The sequence below is a fragment of the Oncorhynchus keta genome, chromosome 19 (assembly GCF_023373465.1).
Source record: "Oncorhynchus keta strain PuntledgeMale-10-30-2019 chromosome 19, Oket_V2, whole genome shotgun sequence".
NCBI classification, from domain to species: Eukaryota; Metazoa; Chordata; class Actinopteri; order Salmoniformes; family Salmonidae; genus Oncorhynchus; species Oncorhynchus keta.
The window spans coordinates 66,272,462-66,291,583 of record NC_068439.1 but is presented as its reverse complement, the minus strand read 5'-3'; the positions used below and the strand labels follow the sequence as shown (position 1 = coordinate 66,291,583).

Below are 19,122 nucleotides of genomic sequence, written 5' to 3'. Positions count from 1 at the left end.
TTTTCCTTCCTTTGGGCATTTTCCATTCCACCAGCTCCCTGAGGGTGTAGAACTGGTCGTCGACACACTCATAGAACTCCCCAGTGTGCGAGAGCTTCACAGTGAAGATGTGCTTGGAGTCTTTCCGCGTGACCTCACAGTCAACATGGCTGTCTCCGTGCTTCGTCCTAAGAGCAGTGATTCTGAAGCTCTCCTCAGCCTGGATGGTCCCCTCACCCAGCTGTAGTTCCTCAGGGCAGCGGAACTCTGGCTGGCCCAGGCACTCAGGGCTGATACACACTGAGTCAACAATCTCCTGTATACTGGCGTATGGCCTCTTGTCGGCCACGATCCTGAAAAGGCCTGAAAATACAGGCAGGTAAAGCAATATATGACATCGTATTAATTGGTACAATGCACAAAACCACATGTTGATAAGGTCCCTTTCTAACCCGAGAAGGGGTTTGGACATTTACATGTATAATGTAAACCGCAGTACATGGTAATGTGGTGGGTACACTCTTCGTTTGCAGGACTTTATCCTGCTAACTGTCCCAAATGTCCGAACTGAATTTGGTAAAAGGGATTTTATGTACTCTGCGCCATCGGCTTGGAACGCCTTTCAAAATAGTTTTAAACTGGAAGAACTTGTCCCGATTGTGTTTTTAAATGACTGATGAAGAATTTTGAGACTGATTCCCTGACCTGTCAATGTTTTTAATTTGCTGTTTTATGATTTTGTTATACTCTTGCGAATTCTATGGTTTTTACTAGATTACTTGTAGTTTTTCATGTTATCTGTCTAATTGTGTAATGACTTGGCGCGGCTTATCTTGGCCAGGACGCTCTTGAAAAAGAGATTTCAAATCTCTATGAGCCCTTCATGGTTAAATGAAGGTTAAATCAAATAAAAAAATAAATGGTGAAGGACAATAATTAACACAATTATTAAAACATTTAAATATGAATATATCAATCCACATAAGTTTTATAAAGGTACAATTTGACAACAAAACATTTTGATTTCATGTTCAAGGTACAGTTTAGATGTTTCTGGACTCACCTGGATAGTCGAGAGATAGATCTACTGTCATAGATTTGGAACCCTCAGACTGAAGTTCCACAATGAGTCTGGTGACACTGATCCCAATGATCTTCAGGAGCTCTCCATAGGAGAAACTCCACTCTCTTCCAAACAGCTCATACACAGAACCTGGTAGAAAGACATTTCAATGGATCTATTCTTTTGGCAATGAATGGACCTAAGTACAGTCGTCGATGGTCTATTCTCCTTGTAGAGTAACAGATCCAAGTAAGTAAGAACATAAGGGTGGTAACTCTATAATTTCTACGCATGAATAAGCATGAATAATTCATTTATTAAGAATTTATATATTATTCATGAAAATGTATACATTTTACCAAACAATATTTTTTTCAAAGCTCCAGTTAAAAATAATAATTGACATCAGTTATACGTTGAATTTTGTAACGTGAAATACCTAATGTTTATATAATTGTATAGTAAAATACTGCATAGCCTTGACCCGTTACTTTAAACTCAAATTATATTATATTCCAGTCCATTGAAAAAGGACTTAAATAAGGGCTTCTTCAGTCTTACCTTGAAAATAATATCCAGATTGTATCTGCAGTACTCTAGGGAGAGACTTGGCATCAAGAGAGCGGGTGAACTTTTCCAATGTCATAGCCATCCTTTCCATTTGGACCCTGGGTGACCCAGACTATGTGTACACTAAAGGAAACCTAGAGAGGAGATGCCATCTTCTCCATGGATCAGCAAAAGGTTGAGCCGAGGTTTTGGTATAACCTAAGTGCCAGTGCTTATATTTTAGTATGAAGTCTCTCTATACCCTACAGTGAACAACTCAGTGACACAGAGAGAGAGAGAGCAGTCATCTATGAGTCACGAGGGCTGCAGCAGGTGTTACAGGAGAACGCACACTGCAGCAGGAAACCAGAAACAACTAACCACAACTCACTAAGTAGCTATGAGAACAACGCCACAGACCAATGATATATCAGTCACAACACCTATGATTCACATCACACCAGAAAATGACACTTGTGTTTAGTGACTTGCAGTTCTGCAAAGCACTGGATTAGAGTGGAAATGAAAACACAAAAGGCAGCACAGTGTCTTCAGACAAATAGATCTGCATCTAATATGTAGTGATCAGATTAAAACAATAAAGTGAATCGTTTGTGAACAGCTAACATATCACACATATGACCAAACTAAACATCATCTCGCCTGCAATGATACTAACGATGTCTTACACAATGACATTTTATTCAAAGATGTTTTAATGTTTTATTACAGCCAATAAAGCCAACAGTTACAGACAAAATAATGTATGAAACATGACTAAACTGCACATGATAATGACTTGCTTCCTTTTCTGCAGGAGGTCCACTCATGTCCCACATCAGTATGGCTGGCCGCACACCTGCCTCTGCTGCGTGGGCTTACATCCTCATAAGCTGTATCTAATACTGATTAGAATTCACTGTTTTTCTCCGCCATGTTCCTTTTGTTTTTCCAAAATACCATTGCAGGTTGAGAGATCATCCGAAAAAAAATATAACTATTTTATAGTCACCACATGACCTTCTGATATTCTATCTGCATGGGTAGAATTCACAAGCATTATTTTACACAAATAAACCACTAACATCACATAGAGGATAAGAAAAAATTGAAAACAAGATATACTACTGAAATTGACTCTAATACTTAAAAACAACAATAAATGTTTACGGTTTAAAGTCATAGCTAGGTAAAAATGGAATGAACATGATTGTTTTTAGCTTTCAAAAAATAATACAAGTAAACAATAAATACAAACAATATGCTTTATCCATATAGACATATTTACATAAGTCTTTGGCTTATGATTAAGATTTGCTACAAAATAAAAACCAAAATGAGTCAGCCATCAGAGCACGATACAAACATTACCAAGCCAATGTCACGTTAGCACTTCTATTCATGTATAGAGCGCAATATTTTTTCTTTCACATTTGTGATGGACTTCTATAGAAATATATTGTTCGTTGACAATAATGCTGATAATATAGAAGAAAAAAAGTATGCTTTTTTTTGTTGTTGCATGCAACACCTTGGCATTAGTGTTACCCTTTTTGACAATGGCTGCACAAAATAATAACTACATCTGCAAAAGACATTAAAGCAAATGTGGCCTAGTGGCCGACACTTGTTTCTGTGGCACTGAATACGGCGAAGTACTGTACAATGGAGACATTTACAAACCACTCACATCATACTCCCAGTACAACTAGAAACATTAAAGATTTCTCAAAAAAAATCCCAAACCATCTATAGCAGTCTGTATGGGCTTAGTTAATGATGTCCGCCTCCACACAATCTGTAGCGGTGGAATGGTTGCCAAGATCCAGAGTTCTGTTCCGTCCCGTCTTCTTGGTTAAGAGGTCTCGATGAACTCCAGAGCAAGGTCGTAGCAGAAGCGGTACTGATCCTGTTCAGAAGAAAACACATTGTATTAACCGCTGTGGTGCTAAACACGGTACAACAGAATATGATGAACGATACAGTAATAACATGCTGATAACAAGTTGAATCACTACTGAAAGGCATTTTCAATTCTTAACATAAAAATATGTTATCTATTCTCTGGCAGTGAAATTAAGAGGTAACTTTAACACAGGGCTGCATAGGCTGTGTAAAGGATGAGGTGAGGAATCTTTCTTGTTAGCCCACAACAGTTTATTTTATATACTCAACAGACTCTTCTGTGCACTTCTCGGTGATCCATAACATTATCATTGTTGGATAGTTTTGACAATATTGCTTGGCTAAAATGTTTTTAAACACATTCTGCAAAACAAATCTAATGTGAGGTGTTGCTATATGTTCTCTAATACCTCCATATTATTGACAGACTTCTCTCACGATTTCTTCAGGAAATATCATAAGTGAATATCACCAGAAATGAGAGGTGACGTAGGCCTATGCTGATATATTAGCACCATAATGAGTCAGAGATACATCTGTCTGAAATTCAGTTTGACTGATCTGGAGTCAGTTAGTTGGCCTGTCTTACCGGGCTGTCCACCATGTTGGGCTTGCTGTTCCTCAGGCTCTTGACTGCGTGGAACACGTCCACCACATTCTGCCTCTTGATCATCTCACACACAATGCTGATAGCACAGAACATCCCACTGCGCCCGCCTCCGTTTCTACATCACAGGAACACAAGGGTGGAGGTGTGAGGTTGGCTGGGTGACTTTTCTACTGAACTGCTAAACTTGTGAAATATAATAGGTGGGTGCAGGTGGAATAGAGATGATCAGATTTTTATTTGAAAGCATGCTTGTAGGTGTTAGTGTGTGGGAGTGGTGGTGGTGGAGGGTGTGTGTACACTCACAGGCAGTGGATGATTGTGCGTCCCTCTCCCTCTTCACACTCCTCCTGCCACTTGTCCACCTGCAGTATGAGCTTCAGGAAGGAACGCTTTGACGCTGGGACTTCTCTGTGGGCTGCCCAGCCCAGGTACTGGAACTGCCTCACCATCAGATAGCCCTCCTGAGGCTGTGGGGAACACAGAAGCACACATCAGCAACGGCAGCCATTTTGGCTCTTACGCTCAACTTCATAGCATTATTCTCATCGAACCATCCAAGTACTATAACCTTGACTGGTATCCTTACCTTGAGTTGTGTCTGAAGGCCCATAGTGACAAAATCCACAGCCAGGCACTATCATAATTAGCATAGTCCAAATTCAAGCATGTAAAGAGACGGTTAGATGTCAGCAAAGCTGCATTGCAAGCAGAAACTCTCTCAAAAGCACGTTCAACTAAGTTTGGTGGTTGGATGAGTTTGCAGGAATTTTGTTTACGCGCATTATACTGAAATAATTGCTGAAATTTTATCACTCAAAACTCTGTTGTTTGCTGTAACATGGACAATAAAGTTGTATTGTATTTCATTGGGCACTCAGATGTGGATTGATTTAGCAGACGTGAACAAACTCACCGGTGGCTTGATGGAACTATCAGACAATTGGAATATTCAGATATTAATGCAAAAGTAACCACATTCGCGCGGGGAAGAAAACATGGACAGGTTCTTCATGAGTATCGACACTACCAAACTTAGTTTGAAGTGCTTTTGAGGAAGTTTCTGCATCCAATGCAGCTTTGCTAACATCGGTCCGTCTGTCAACATTCATGAATTCAGATTATGCTAATTATGCTAGCTCCTGGCTGTGGAAAAAGTAAACAATCGATTGTTGTGGGTTCTATCACAATTGGCCTTCAGACACAACTTAAGGTAAGGGTAATACATTATGGGATACTAGCTACTTACTCTAGTGAGGTTACATATTCTGAAGAGACGGCTGATGACGTCACAATCCATGGAGCAGGACATGCATTCAACTTGGACAGGACCGTAGCGAAGCGTCCCCTCTTCAGGCCAATACTGAGGGCAGCCCTGATTGACAACAACAACAACAACCTTAGCAATGACATGTACCTTCACTCAAACCTTAGGAACCTTATTCGAAAATGCACAATGACATTTGGAATCAGGGTCCACAGCAGTGAATGCAGGAGGGTGAGGTGGTCAGGTATTTATTACCTGCGCTAGGTCAATCTCGTTGAGCATCACCAGGGAAGTGCAGCCGTAGTCATACACCAGCCTCCAGAAGTCCTTGACTGTGTTGGGCAGAGGGTGCTGGGTTACGATGAAGGCTGCTGGCTGTCTGTAGCTCTACAGTGGACGAAAGTAAACAAAGAACCATGTAACATCTCATAGCACTGAGTCTGCAGACATACAGAGAACACATTCTAGAAAATATGGTACAACTGTCACAATAGAAAAATGTGTAGATATATGACCATGCAAGGAATGTGGAGAACTTTCACATTTAAAACCAGGGCAATCCTTGGGGTGGGCATGCTTCTAGCAACCTTATATCAATTAAATGAAGTTCTGCTGACATACATCTTAATTAAGCCATGAAACAAATCCAGTATAGTTAGAAGCATTTAATTATTGAGAAGGGAAAAGTTCAGAAATTACCTGGTATTCTTCTGACGGCTTGGTTAGAAAAAGTCCAAAAGTTTGTAAAACGTACGAGGAAGTGATTTAAAATTGTCCTCCAAATAAAAAAACTCATAATCTGGCAAAACTCTCTGTGCACATGAAATACCATCTCCCAAGGTCTATGTCAAGACATAGGTTTTTATTCATAGAGGTTTGTCTCATTCAGATACAAATTTCAAATTTCTATTGGAGTTCTAGCAAGGACTGAGAAGAGGAATTGAATTCAACCTCTTTGCATAAAATATACTGTATAACACAGAAGAAAAAAGCATGGTCATGTTTAGTAAGGTCACCAACCACATTATCTCTGCTATATGCAATGTATTGCAAGGAGGGTACAGCTATGGGGTGGCTTCTCATCCTGCTATCAAGTACACATCTATGACAAGATAATTCCCAGAAGATGGATTCACTTTCTGGCACAAATCCTGATATCAAACTAAGTTAATCCTGATCCAGGCTGTTCTAATAGTGATGCATACTGTTGTAATATGAGGATATGGTTGTAATATGTGAGTACGGTTGTAATACGGTTGTAATATGTAGATACGGTTGTAATATGTGAAAACTGTAGTGAAGTTACCAGCTGGAGTATTGTTTGAACTAATAATAAAATATAATGTGGTTTATACACTGCACTTGTTTCACTTACCCCGGCCTTCTATCAGACGGGTCAAACTTCTGATTTATTTGAAAATCCAAATGATTAAAAGAACAAGTGTAATTTAGGTCCACATGAATAGCCATCTTGAAGAATACTGTCAGCGTGATATAGTTGAAGAGTTAGATGACCAAAATTGTTTTTTAAATGTATAAAAAATTAGCAATTTTGTGTGTGTTATTTTCATTAACATCACTACTTGCACTGCCAGAAAATAATAGAAGGACAGACAAAAAAAAAACTAAAAGTCTTGAGCACACATTAAAGATACAATGAATATCAGTCCTTCTACATTTTCCAAAAGAGTACAGAAAACAGAACAGTATACACCTGGATTTGTCTCTAGCTTTCTGTCGCTACTACACATTCAGACAACATCTAGTTCACTTAGTAAGTCGAGTGAGTGTGTGTGTGTGTGTGTGCATACAGTTGAAGTGGGAAGTTTACATACACTTATGTTGGAGTCATTAAAAGTTGTTTTTCAACCACTCCACAAATGTCTTATTTACAAACTATAGTTTTGGCAAGTTGGTTAGGACATCTACTTTGTACATGACACAAGTCATTTTTCCAACAATTGTTTACAGACAGATTATTTCACTTATTATTCACTGTATCACAATACCAGTGGGTCAGAAGTTTACATACACTAAGTTGACTGTGCCTTTAAACAGCTTGGAAAAGAACAGAAAATTATGTCATGAATTTATAAGCTTCTGATAGGCTAATTGACGTCATTTGAGTAAATTGGAGACGTACCTGTGGATGTATTTCAAGGCCTACTTTCAAACTCAGTGCCTCTTTGCTTGACATCACAGGAAAATCTAAAGAAATCAGCCAAGACCTCAGAAAAAAAATTGTAGACCTCCACAAGTCTGGTTCATCCTTGGGAGGATTTTCCAAATGCCTGAAGGTACCACGTTCATCTGTACAAACAATAGTACGCAAGTATAAACACCATGGGACCACGCAGCCGTCATACCGCTCAGGAAGGAGACGCGTTCTGTCTTAGAAATGAGCGTACTTTGGTGCGAAAAGTACAAATCAATCCCAGAACAGCAGCAAAGGACCTTGTGAAAATACTGGAGGAAAACGGTACAAAAGTAGCTATATCCACAGTAAAACGAGTCCTAAATCAACATAACCTGAAAGGTCGCTCAGTAAGGATGATGCCACTACTCCAAAACCGCCATAAAAAAAGCCAGACTACGGTTTGCAACTGCACATGGGGACACAGATCGTACTTTCTGGAGAAATGTCCTCTGGTCTGATGAAACAAAAATAGAACTGTTTGGCCATAATGACAATCGTTATGTTTGGAGGAAAAAGGGGGAAGCCTGCAAGCCGAAGAACACCATCCCAACCGTAAAGCACGGGGATGGCAGCATCATGTTGTGGGGGTGCCTTGCTGCAGGAAGGACTGGTGCACTTCACAAAATAGATGGCATCACGAGGAGGGAAAATGATGTGGATATATTGAAGCAACATATCAAGACATCAGTCAGGAAGTTAAAGCTTGGTCGCAAATGGGTCTTCCAAATGGACAATGACCCCAAGCATGCTTCCAAAGTTGTGGCAAAATGCCTTAAGGATAACAAAGTCAAGGTATTGGAGTGGCCATCACAAAGCCCTGACCTCAATCCCATAGAAAATGTGTGGGCAGAACTGAAAAAGTGTGTGCGAGCAAGGAGGCCTACAAACCTGGCTCAGTTATACTAGCTCTGTCAGGAGGAATGGGCCAAAATTCACCCAACTTATTGTGGGAAGCTTGTGGAAGGCTTCCCAAAACATTTGACCCAAGTTAAACAATTTAAAGGCAATGCTACCAAATATTAATTGAGTGTATGTAAACTTCTGACCCACTGGGAATGTGATGAAAGAAATAAAAGTTGAAATAAATAATTCTCTCTCCTATTATTCTGACATTTCAAATTCTTAAAATAAAGTGGTGATACTTACTGACCTAAAATAGGGACTTTTTACAAGGATTAGATTAAATGGCAGGAATTGTGAAAAACTCTGAGTTTAAATGTATTGGGCTAAGGTATGTAAACTTCCGACATCAACTGTACATGCATGTGTATATGCATTTATATACTATGTTTATGCGTGCATGAGGGGCGAGGACACTTACATCCATGAGGGCAGCGTTGACGTAGTTACTGCTCTCCCCGTCGATAGTGATGAGGAAGGGCAGACAGCGGTCTGGAGGCAGCATGTCCATGAAGCGGTTCTTCTCGTGGTTCCTGGGGAGCAGGGCGATGCTGCAGTCCTCTGGCTGGGGCTGAGGGGTCACCGAGTTCAGTGTCTGAAAACAACACAAATAACATGAAACCACAAGTCAGGGAACATTGTTTGTTAGGAGACATGAGATATGTCCCAAATGGCACCCTATTCCCTTTAGAGTGTACTACTTTTGACCAGAACCCTGGAAGTTGACTCTATAGGGAATAGGGTGTCATTTGGGATGTAGCCATGATCTATTTCCCTGTCTTTATTGCCGTTTTTTATTGTTGTACGAGACATGAAAGCCTGAGGAGTTAAACAGAACTTTATGCCCCAATAAATATGGAAGGCCTCCAGTACCTGGAATTCATCTTTGAGGTGTGAGGAGTTGCTCTGTGAGTCTATCCTGATCATGTCGTAGTAAGCTGCTTTGTACTCGCAGGCAGGGATGGCCGTCTCGCCACACAGACAGGCTTCTAGGATGGCGTCATGGATGAAGATGTACTGCTCCTGTGGCCGGACCACAGACACACACTCAGCAAGGGGAAGGCACTGCATCTCCAGACAGTCCATACATACAGTAGCATGAAATGCACAGACGGACAGTAATGGTGAATGGTGTTAATGTTAATTGGTGAGGTGTGTGGCAGTGGGTCTAGTAGTCACCTCAGTCTGTACCATGTTGATGCGTCTGGAGCGCAGAGCCTTCACACAGTTGTAGATGTCCACCACGCCCTCCCTCTCCGCCATGTCCAGCATGATATCGATGACGATGTAACAGCCTGTGCGTCCGGCTCCGGCGCTGACCAGGGAGAGAGGGCACCGAGAGGACCAGAAGGTGAGCATGGCTGCACAGCACTACACTTCAACAGCCTACATATCTAACCATTGTACAGTACACACAACAATGACGCTCAATCCATAATCCCCCCCCATCCCCCCTCCCCAAATACACATGTAAATATTGGACTATAAATTGTGTCTCCCTGTATTATACTGATGCTTATTCTATTCAACTGAGCCATTTACTTTATGTTCCTATTCTTATCTTGTATTATTTCTTATTGTTGTTGCATTGTCCAGAAGGAACCTGCAAGTAAGCACTTCATTGAACGATGTATACCATGTGTATCCTGTACATACGACTAATAAAACATGAAACTTGATCTGTGCACACGACTAAATTGACAAGCGTATGCATTGTTCAACAACATCCACAACAACCACATCCTGCCAAGGGGCACTGTGAAATTGTATATACAGTAGGCTAGCTGTGGTTGATAATATTGAAGCATGCTTGCTAGTCCGGGTGCACACTTCACATGTGAGAGATCAAATAAAAGTTCATCGGAAGCACCTGTTTTCTCAGAATATCTGTCTGAGAGCGTAGAGGAAGTGACGTGTTAGGGGCTTACCTGCAGTGCACCACGATGGGCCCAGCGCTGGGGGGGTTGGAAATCTTGACCCGGCGGATGAAGGAGAGGAGGCCCGTGGCGTGGTAGGGCACTCCGTGGTCAGGCCAGCCGGTGAAATGAAACTGCTTCACCTCGCGCAGCTCATTAAAGCCTCTCTGATGACAGAGAACATACAGGTTATTAGTTCACAACTGGTCTGGGTTCAGTCTGAAATCCACATTTGCAATATGTGTTGATTTTAAGGGTCAATCATACAACAACAAAGTGGTGGATGTACCAATCCCAGATTGCCCCTTTAACGGTTATAGATCAAACTGTTGAACATAGGCGTGAGGAGTGGATAAAGGAATGACTCACCCTCTCCAAGGTGAACGTTCTGACCACATATTCAGCAAGGGGCTCCACTTCCACAAACGTCACTTTGAAATCACCATAGACCTCAGCATCATCGGGCCAGTACTTGTAACACTTCACCTACAAGAACATGAGTATTTAATTCATTTAAAACAAAAGACGTCTTTAAATACTACACACACATCAATACACACAATATATGCCCAAGTATACAGTATGTAAGATTAATATATGAAGACTGATCAAGGGCCTATAGTACATTGGCCTCCTGTGCTTTTGGATCTGACAGTAATATGACACTATCACCTACCCGTCCAACTTCCACGAGGTTGGTGACCATGACGATACAAGCAGACTGCTCTTGCCAGACCATCCTCCAGAAATCATAGACTGTCTCATGGACAGGCCCTGGAGAGGACAACACATCAATCAATCAATACAAATGAATGCAATATGTGAACTAAATACAATACAATCTGATAACTATAAGAGAATCAAATCATTCTTTAGAGGTGGGAGGGGTACTTATTCTTACCTTGAGTTGCAATGTAATGACTTGGCCTCTGATAACCCTGAAAAGTGCAACAATCACAATATGTTAATATCATTGGGTAAGACTTTTATATAGTGTAGCAACAACAGCAGACTACTACATACCACACCGTGCCTCAACCCCAGCTTGGACTGCATGAGATCTATCTTCATGAAAGTCAATGGCTTTATGTGCTAATATGCACAGAACTGTTCTCATGTATCCATTCATTCACTAATAGAAACTTTCAATGAGAGCACATTTCCTTCTTGTGCCTTGACTATCTGTCCATTAAATTGACATGTATTGCTTTGTGAAGCTCAACTCCGGTGTATTTTAATTGCCAAGAATGTTTCATTATTGATTACTTCGTAGGAATTCTACATTATTGTAATTGGCTGCTTATGTACTAAGTTCCTTTATAGAGTCAATAGGTCCTAACACTCCAAACGATCCCTATCAGATTTGATCTGGCTGGGTGCAGGCACAGTAGGGGAGGCAACAAAAGAAAAACACAGGCGACCACCATCTTGTAAATATAACAACCATTCCTATAGAGAACAGTAGCACACGGTTCAGGGATGTACACGTCGGGCATGAGGACATGTGAAATGAGAGAAGCTGATGAACAACAGAATGGTAGGATCAAATCAAAAAAGAGAGGGGGGTAGGAGACGGGAGAACATCTCATGCGTTTCCGTGCAGATGTTGTTAGAAGTAACCAGAGGTGAACGAGGAGGGAGAGTGGGAAACATGAGGTGTGGTGAGGTCCCCTACAGTGATACTTACATCCCTGTACAGCCATATCTACAGCCCAAATCATAGGCAAGAGTGAAAGAAAGCACAACAATGTCAGTGAGTACAAGCACTTTGACTGAAGGAGGGAAATAAAAGCTGTATTCATATTGTTGACAAAGACATGCATAGAGAAGGCCTCACATACGAGAGAAGGACGGTCGTGTCGCACACGTTCGCCAATGGAGGAGGCTGCGCCACTTACGTCAATGTAGTTGGCGTTGATGTAGTCAGAGGAAGGGTCGTCTTCCATTGGTTGCAGGATCACTCTAGAATGATCGTCTGTAAAACAACATGGGTTAATAGGCTGGCTAGTTTTATTTCACTGACAGCAAGTCCAATCGAAATTATTCTTCCAAATTTTCTGAGATTAGGAAGAATCAGGCAAGGATATGATAACATATCAATTTTATGGTTTTCCATTTTAATAAGCTCATTCCTAAAAGGACACTAGCCAAAAGAAGGCATTAACACCTAGCAACTTTATTAGAAGTTAAATACAAGACTTACATGCAATGATGTTTCCATAGCGGTTCTTGGTTCTGTTAGTGTCTTTCTTTGCCACGTCCCAGGAAGCAGACTGGCCTTCAAAAAAACTCTGCATACCAAACAGAATGGAATAAAGTGAGTGAGGCTGATAAGAAAACACATGTACAAGTATGTACAACACTACTGTCTAGACGGTGGGTAAGGCACTGCAATATAATCAAAAGGCAGTTTTCTATGGACTTTTCCATTGTATGTCTGTCGAAGAACCATCACTTCAAAGCTTCGATGTCTGGCCTGTTGGGTCTCAGAAAAGAATAGACACACAAGGTGGCAAATGCGACAAAAATCCGGCAACAATGTGGCCAATAAAAAAAGTTAAATGAATTATTCTACTGTCCATTGAAGTACAAAGGGCTGGAGAGTAAATGCAGTGTGGGGTTTGATGCTCAAAACCTCTACATTTGGTCTTCACCAATGTGATCATTATCTAATACTACAACAGGACGTCACATTTAAACAGACACAATTCCACTAGAATGAACAACAGCATAATTGTGAAGTAATCTCTGGGGAGATGACTATCAGAGCTGAGCCATAGAAGTCTTTGCCTGTAACTTTTTTCACAACACTCTAAACTAAGGCTTTGATCTTTCAAAGGCTGCAGAGCAAGAAACTGAACGTCTCTAAACCTCTGCAAGCAGTGTAGAGCGTCTCACTGGCAAACCACCCGCTGACAGGAAACTCTCTCTGTGCAGGGCTGTGGTCGCCCATCCAGTCTACACAGCGAGCGGTGCAGAACCACGACAGGATGTGACACAATCCCTATAACATTTTAGCTTGTTCTTCACTGAAGGAATATTGTATTTTTTAAGAACCTCCCAAAAATGGAGTTGTATGTTTCATTTGAACCAGATTAGAATTGTATGTTAAAGGTGTGTTGACGGTTTGAATAGCGAGACTATGAGGAAGACTGTCTTGAGGGGTGAGGACCACATACATTTAGCTAAACTGTATGGTGGCCCTAAGGGTCTGTCACTTAATTTTAAAAGCTACTCTGCCATTTAGGACCACTGTAAATATGCTATGTTATAAGTATAGACTAGAGTCTTAAGGCCTTGTGTTATGTAATGGGTATACTGTAGACTAGAGTCGTGGGGTCTGACCTCATATTCCTCCTTGAAGCCGTAGCTGTCGGAGGTCTTCATCAGGTTTATGTGTTGGAGCAGGTCAGCCACCCTGATGGCTGGGTGCAGCTGACCGGTCTGGTAGGGCGACTCTGTCCCCTCACAGTGGTACCGAGGGACGTCCAGCAGCCGACTCGACTCTGCAGCAGCTGCAGTGTGGTTCTCATCTGTCCAGGGAAATCACACGTTGGTGAGGAATACACAGGCTTGTGAAGGACCATTATCATTCAACATCACAAACACTCACAGAGCACATAACTGACCTGTGTGGAAATCATGACGAATCCCTCATTATAACCACATTGGGTGTGCTTCTCTTACAAAACAACATGGTTTTCTTGCAAAAATGGCAATGAACATAGCATTTTCTTTCTGGCAAATAACATGGCTCCTGCCAGTACACTATGTATCTAAAGCAACTCCCCAGTGAAACAGCTAAGCTGTGAGGGATGTAAGCCACATGGCACCTGGCAGTCACTGACGTGTCGAGTCAGCTTGGTGAGTGGGCAAGACGGAGGTTGATATAGTCGAGGAGTGGTGTGCCTGCCTTTCCCAGCAGACAAACAGATGGACAGACACAGGGGCTGCACTGAGAGGCAGTGTGAGGGTAGGACACTCTCAGGCCTGACAGGCACCATATGTGCCCTTTAATGTCTTATCTGAACCATGTCAACTCCTCAGACACACAGCCATTTAACAGCCTGCCCGGGAGACAGGAGATGAGTGTGTGTGTGTGTCTGTGTGAGAGTGGCGCGAGTGTGTGTGGGTGTGCGTGTGGGAAAGTGAGGTGGTTGGCTGTTGAGTCCCAGGTTCTCCTCAGGAAGAATCTACACCCCTCTAAATCCCAGCATGATCTAGCGGCAATCAATCACATGACCTACTGAGCCATGAGCTGTACATCCTTCTTGCTTGGCTAGCTCCTGAGCTACTACCACCCCCCAGATGTAAGTTTAGGGGAATGTTAAGTCACAGTTTAAGGGCCTGTCAGTGGAGGGGAAGTTAGCTACTATTACAGTCACATCCATCTAATGGATAAATCATCCAGTATATGTTCTCTGGCAATCAATTTCCTTTCATTTCATTGAGCACTTTGGGACACTTTCCACACACACTGGTCACATGCACTTACCGGTAATTGGCACTTTACAATTAGGACAGCAAGAAAAGAAAAAAAAACAAGAGCTTTTAGCTAGGTCAACAGTTAGCACACAGGGGTTGTAGTACATATACAATACAAATAAATATATGCGTACATCACACACACACACACACACACACACACACACACACACACACACACACACACACACACACACACACACACACACACACACACACACACACACACACACACACACACACACACACACACACACACACACACACACACACAGTTGAAGTTGGAAGTTGAAGTCGGAATTGTATCACAATTCCAGTGGGTCATAAGTTAACATACACTAAGTTGATTGTGCCTTTAAACAACTTGGAAAATTCCAGAAAATTATGTCATGGCTTTAGAAGCTTCTGATAGGCTAATTGACATCATTTGAGTCAATTGGAGGTGTACCTGTGGATGTATTTCAAGGCCTACCTTCAAACTCAGTGCCTCTTTGCTTGACATCATGGGAAAATCTAAAGAAATCAGCCAAGACCTCAGAAAAAAAGTTTGTAGACCACAAGTCTGGTTCATCCTTGTGAGCAATTTCCAAATGCCTGAAGGTACCACGTTCATCTGTACAAACAATAGTATGCAAGTATAAACACCGTGGGACCGCACAGCCATCATACTGCTCAGCAAGGAGATGCGTTCTGTCTCCTAGATATGAACATACTTTAGTGCGAAAAGTGCAAATCAATCCCAGAACAAAAGCATGGGACCTTATGAAGATGCTGGAGGAAACAGGTACAAAAGTAGCTATATCCACAGTAAAACAAGTCCCAATATCGACATAACCTGAAAGGCCAGGAAGAAGCCACTGCTCCAAAACCGCCATAAAAAAGCCAGACTACGGTTTGCAACTGCTCATGGGGACAAAGATCGTACTTTCTGGAGAAATGTCCTCTGGTCTGATGAAACAAAAATAGAACTGTTTGGCCATAATGACCATTGTTATGTTTGGAGAAAAAAGGGGGAGGCTTGCAAGCTGAAGACACCATCCCAACCGTGATGCACAGGGGTGGCAGTATCATGTTGTGGGGGTGTTTTGCTGCAGGAGGGACTGGTGCACTTCGCAAAAAAGATGGCATCATGAGGCAGGAAAACGATGTGGATATATTAAAGCAACATCTCAAGACATCAGTCAGGAAGTTAAAGCTTGGTCGCAAATGGGTCTTCCAAATGGACAATGACCCCAAGCATGCTTCCAAAGCTGTGGCAAAATGGCTTAAGGACAACAAAGTCAATGTATTTGAGTGGCCATCACAAAGTCCTGATCTCAATCCCATAGAACATTTGTGGGCAGAACTGAAAAGCGTGTGCGAGCAAGGAGGCCTACAAAACCAACTTATTGTGGGAAGCTTGTGGAAGGCTACCCAACACATTTGACCCAAGTTAAACAATGTAAAGGCAATGCTACCAAATACTAATTGAGTGAATGTAAACTTCTGAACCACTGGGATTTTGATGAAAGAAATAAAACCTGATATAAATCATTCTCTAATATTATTCTGATATTTCACATTCTTAAAATAAATTGGTGATCCGAACTGACCTAAGTCAGGGAATATTTACTAGGATTAAATGTCAGGAATTGTGAAAAACTTAGTTTAAATGTATTTGGGTAAGGTGTATGTAAACTTCCGACTTCAACTGTGTGTGTGTGTGTGTGTGTGTGTGTGTGTGTGTGTGTGTGTGTGTGTGTGTGTGTGTGTGTGTGTGTGTGTGTGTGTGTGTGTGTGTGTGTGTGTGTGTGTGTGTGTGTGTGTGTGTGTGTGTATATATATATATAATGCCGTGACATGTCTGGAACGTTAGGGTGGTGGAGGTGATCACCAAAAACGACGACAGATTTGACTATACTACATGACCAACACACAACATTGACTTTCTTACACATTTGCAAATTGCTTTCTAAGAGAGCTACGGCAAGACAGACAGACACTTCTGCAGTGGGCGGGATCTAGGAGGAGTGACACTAAACTCGTGAGAGAACTGCTGCACTCTAGTGTAGAGACTATCTAAGCTGACATTTTTACTCATTAGCAAACGTGTAATTGTTCATTCTGCCCTAACATGATAGATTGAGTCACGGCTTGAACTGCACCCTTCACTTCCTATTACCAAGCCCAGCGTCAACACAGAGCTAAAATAAGACATTTTCACAGCAAGCACACTGGCCTGAGGGGGAATTTTAATTCCCTATCAAACTCAGGTTTTCAGTAAGCAGTAAAGACCCTCAGCGGTTGCTTGCTTGTTCTGTCAGTGTGGACTACACCATATCTAGTGTCACCGTGTCTAACACTCTCCTTCCTGATGCCACGAGTGAACACTCGTGGCATCAGGAAGGAACTCCATTACATAGGAACTCCATTACATAGAAACTGTCAGATGTGTTTTTTGACTCTCCACAGACAGAGACAAGTCCCAGAGAGGCTGAGGGTGTGGTAAAATGGCCCCAGCTCACATAGTCTGTCTTGATGCTAAGGACTTACACACAATAACAGGATGACTGGTTTCATTCTATAACAGTGTTATGTAGGAGGTTAATCTTCAGGTTGGGGCTCAGGTGAATGTATCTGTCATATATCAATCTTCACTTGAGTTTGAATTTGTTTTCCCTCTTCATCTCTAAACCAATGCCCTGAGCTGGATTTGGAGCTTGTAGACAGTTGTAATGCATTCAGAAGTGTGAGTCTCTGAATGGGGTTTAGCTTCAACTCAACGGCTCATGGGTGGGTCCTAAACCCTGAAGTGTTGCTCATCTGTTCACTGGAGGACTGCCACGTCTCCACTCTACCATGGCTGAGGGCCAAGTGCTTTATACTGGCAGCCAGGGGAAATCTACAATCTGGAAACAATTCCTATTTTATCCCCCTTACTGGATAATTGAATATGGAGGCCAGTCATTCTGACAGTGATACATTCTCAAGGATACCATGAATTGTATGTGACTGACTACTCAGACTTAACACAGAGACAATAGTTTACAATGGATCAGCTACAGGTTTACAATGGGCGGCTACAGGACTGTGACAACAACATATGCATGAGGAACACAAGCCATGGCAGGGCAGATGACATAGCACCAGGGCCTCACCTAGCACTGCCGTTGGCACAAGTGGATCATTAGGCACTGTAGGGAAAAAAATCTTATGAGGAACATTCCAGAAGGCTTGAGTAAGCTGCAGCACACTACATACAGAATGATAAAATACCAGGGTCAAGATGAACAGAGCATAGGAATAGAAGTCATTCTAGCAAATATCCTGGGACAACGGTTGAAATCATTAATGGCATTTATTCATATGTTGGGAATTTCCTTTTATGCATTCTAAAGTAAAAACATGTAAGGTACAACTTAACGCCTCTCTTCAGAGCCTGTCTTATAGGACACTTCTCTGTGCTAAGGCCTTTTCCATTGTAAGGCAGAGGGGTTATCAAACTGTCAGAAGGCTGGTTGGAGGAGCTATAAGGGGACAGGCTCATTGTAATGGAATCAATGGAACAGAGTCAAACACGTGTCCATGTGCTTGGTACTGTTCCATTGACTCCATTCCAGCCATTACAATGAGCCCGTCATCCTATAGCTCCTCCCACCAGCCTCCTCTGTTCTCACTGTCAGGAGGCTTTCTCACATGTATCAAGTGTCTGTGGAGGGAGGTGTTCCCCAGGGATCTGAGGAGGGACTATTATATTTACATCTGTTGCTGAAGTTGTGGGAGTCCATGAATGTGACGGCCATGGGATCCTCAGTGTGGAGCGTGCTCTGATCAGCATAACTGCGGTCCATGGCATTCACCATGTGGGTCATTTCCTGACGAGTATTCCCAATGGCATCTTTGCGCTTCTTGGCCAGTTTCCTGAAGGATCAAACAAGCAGGTTTTAATATCACAAAAATACCTTGTTGTCAATTATTTACACACAGCAGGAAAGACTAAAGGGAAATCAATTAAATAGAAAATCTTATCTCCATGACAACAGATCATTGGTTTGGCTTCCACATTTGGCCTTTTTAAAATGGTGTTTTCATCCAATAATATTTGCAAAACCCACAAATACTGTATTCTTAGGGTCAAGTATCATTCGGTACATAATGTAGCAGAAATATAGGGGAAATCTAAAAGGGTCCAATTTCAAGCATCGAAATCATGCAGGAGTAACTTCTGCTTCGAAGGGGTAAGGCATATGCTTCATGCTAAGGTGAGAGGTTGCC

The 19,122-nt window shown here is 41.9% G+C and overlaps 2 protein-coding genes across 15 annotated transcripts in view; both read right to left on the bottom strand.

Moving 5' to 3' along the window:
• The window catches only part of LOC118398717 (protein THEMIS-like), an 8,918-nt gene extending 6,988 nt beyond the window's left edge, over positions 1-1,930 (bottom strand). The window contains exons 1-3 of the mRNA XM_035794356.2: positions 1,604-1,930; positions 1,043-1,192; positions 1-342 (exon numbers count right to left, since the gene is read on the bottom strand). The exon at positions 1-342 is cut by the window's left edge and continues 120 nt beyond it. Coding sequence (XP_035650249.1) covers positions 1-342; positions 1,043-1,192; positions 1,604-1,703 — 592 coding nt within the window. The 5' untranslated portion in view covers positions 1,704-1,930. The remainder of the gene's footprint in view (positions 343-1,042; positions 1,193-1,603) is intronic.
• Positions 1,931-2,274: 344 nt separating this feature from the next.
• The window catches only part of LOC118398716 (receptor-type tyrosine-protein phosphatase kappa-like), a 169,779-nt gene continuing 152,931 nt past the window's right edge, over positions 2,275-19,122 (bottom strand). For 5 of the 14 annotated variants that reach the window (XM_052471045.1, XM_052471048.1, XM_052471050.1 and 2 more), the window contains 18 exons: positions 18,608-18,768; positions 18,006-18,041; positions 13,729-13,916; positions 12,587-12,674; positions 12,225-12,358; positions 12,071-12,088; positions 11,285-11,321; positions 11,060-11,157; positions 10,753-10,869; positions 10,396-10,550; positions 9,647-9,782; positions 9,341-9,490; positions 8,889-9,062; positions 5,626-5,757; positions 5,353-5,478; positions 4,410-4,573; positions 4,086-4,221; positions 2,275-3,500 (listed from right to left, as the gene is read on the bottom strand). In XM_052471045.1, the coding sequence (XP_052327005.1) occupies positions 3,447-3,500; positions 4,086-4,221; positions 4,410-4,573; positions 5,353-5,478; positions 5,626-5,757; positions 8,889-9,062; positions 9,341-9,490; positions 9,647-9,782; positions 10,396-10,550; positions 10,753-10,869; positions 11,060-11,157; positions 11,285-11,321; positions 12,071-12,088; positions 12,225-12,358; positions 12,587-12,674; positions 13,729-13,916; positions 18,006-18,041; positions 18,608-18,768 (2,104 nt within the window). In that variant the 3' untranslated portion in view covers positions 2,275-3,446. The remainder of the gene's footprint in view (positions 3,501-4,085; positions 4,222-4,409; positions 4,574-5,352; positions 5,479-5,625; positions 5,758-8,888; positions 9,063-9,340; positions 9,491-9,646; positions 9,783-10,395; positions 10,551-10,752; positions 10,870-11,059; positions 11,158-11,284; positions 11,322-12,070; positions 12,089-12,224; positions 12,359-12,586; positions 12,675-13,728; positions 13,917-18,005; positions 18,042-18,607; positions 18,769-19,122) is intronic. The other 9 variants (XM_052471054.1, XM_052471056.1, XM_052471058.1 and 6 more) reach the window with 6 other exon arrangements.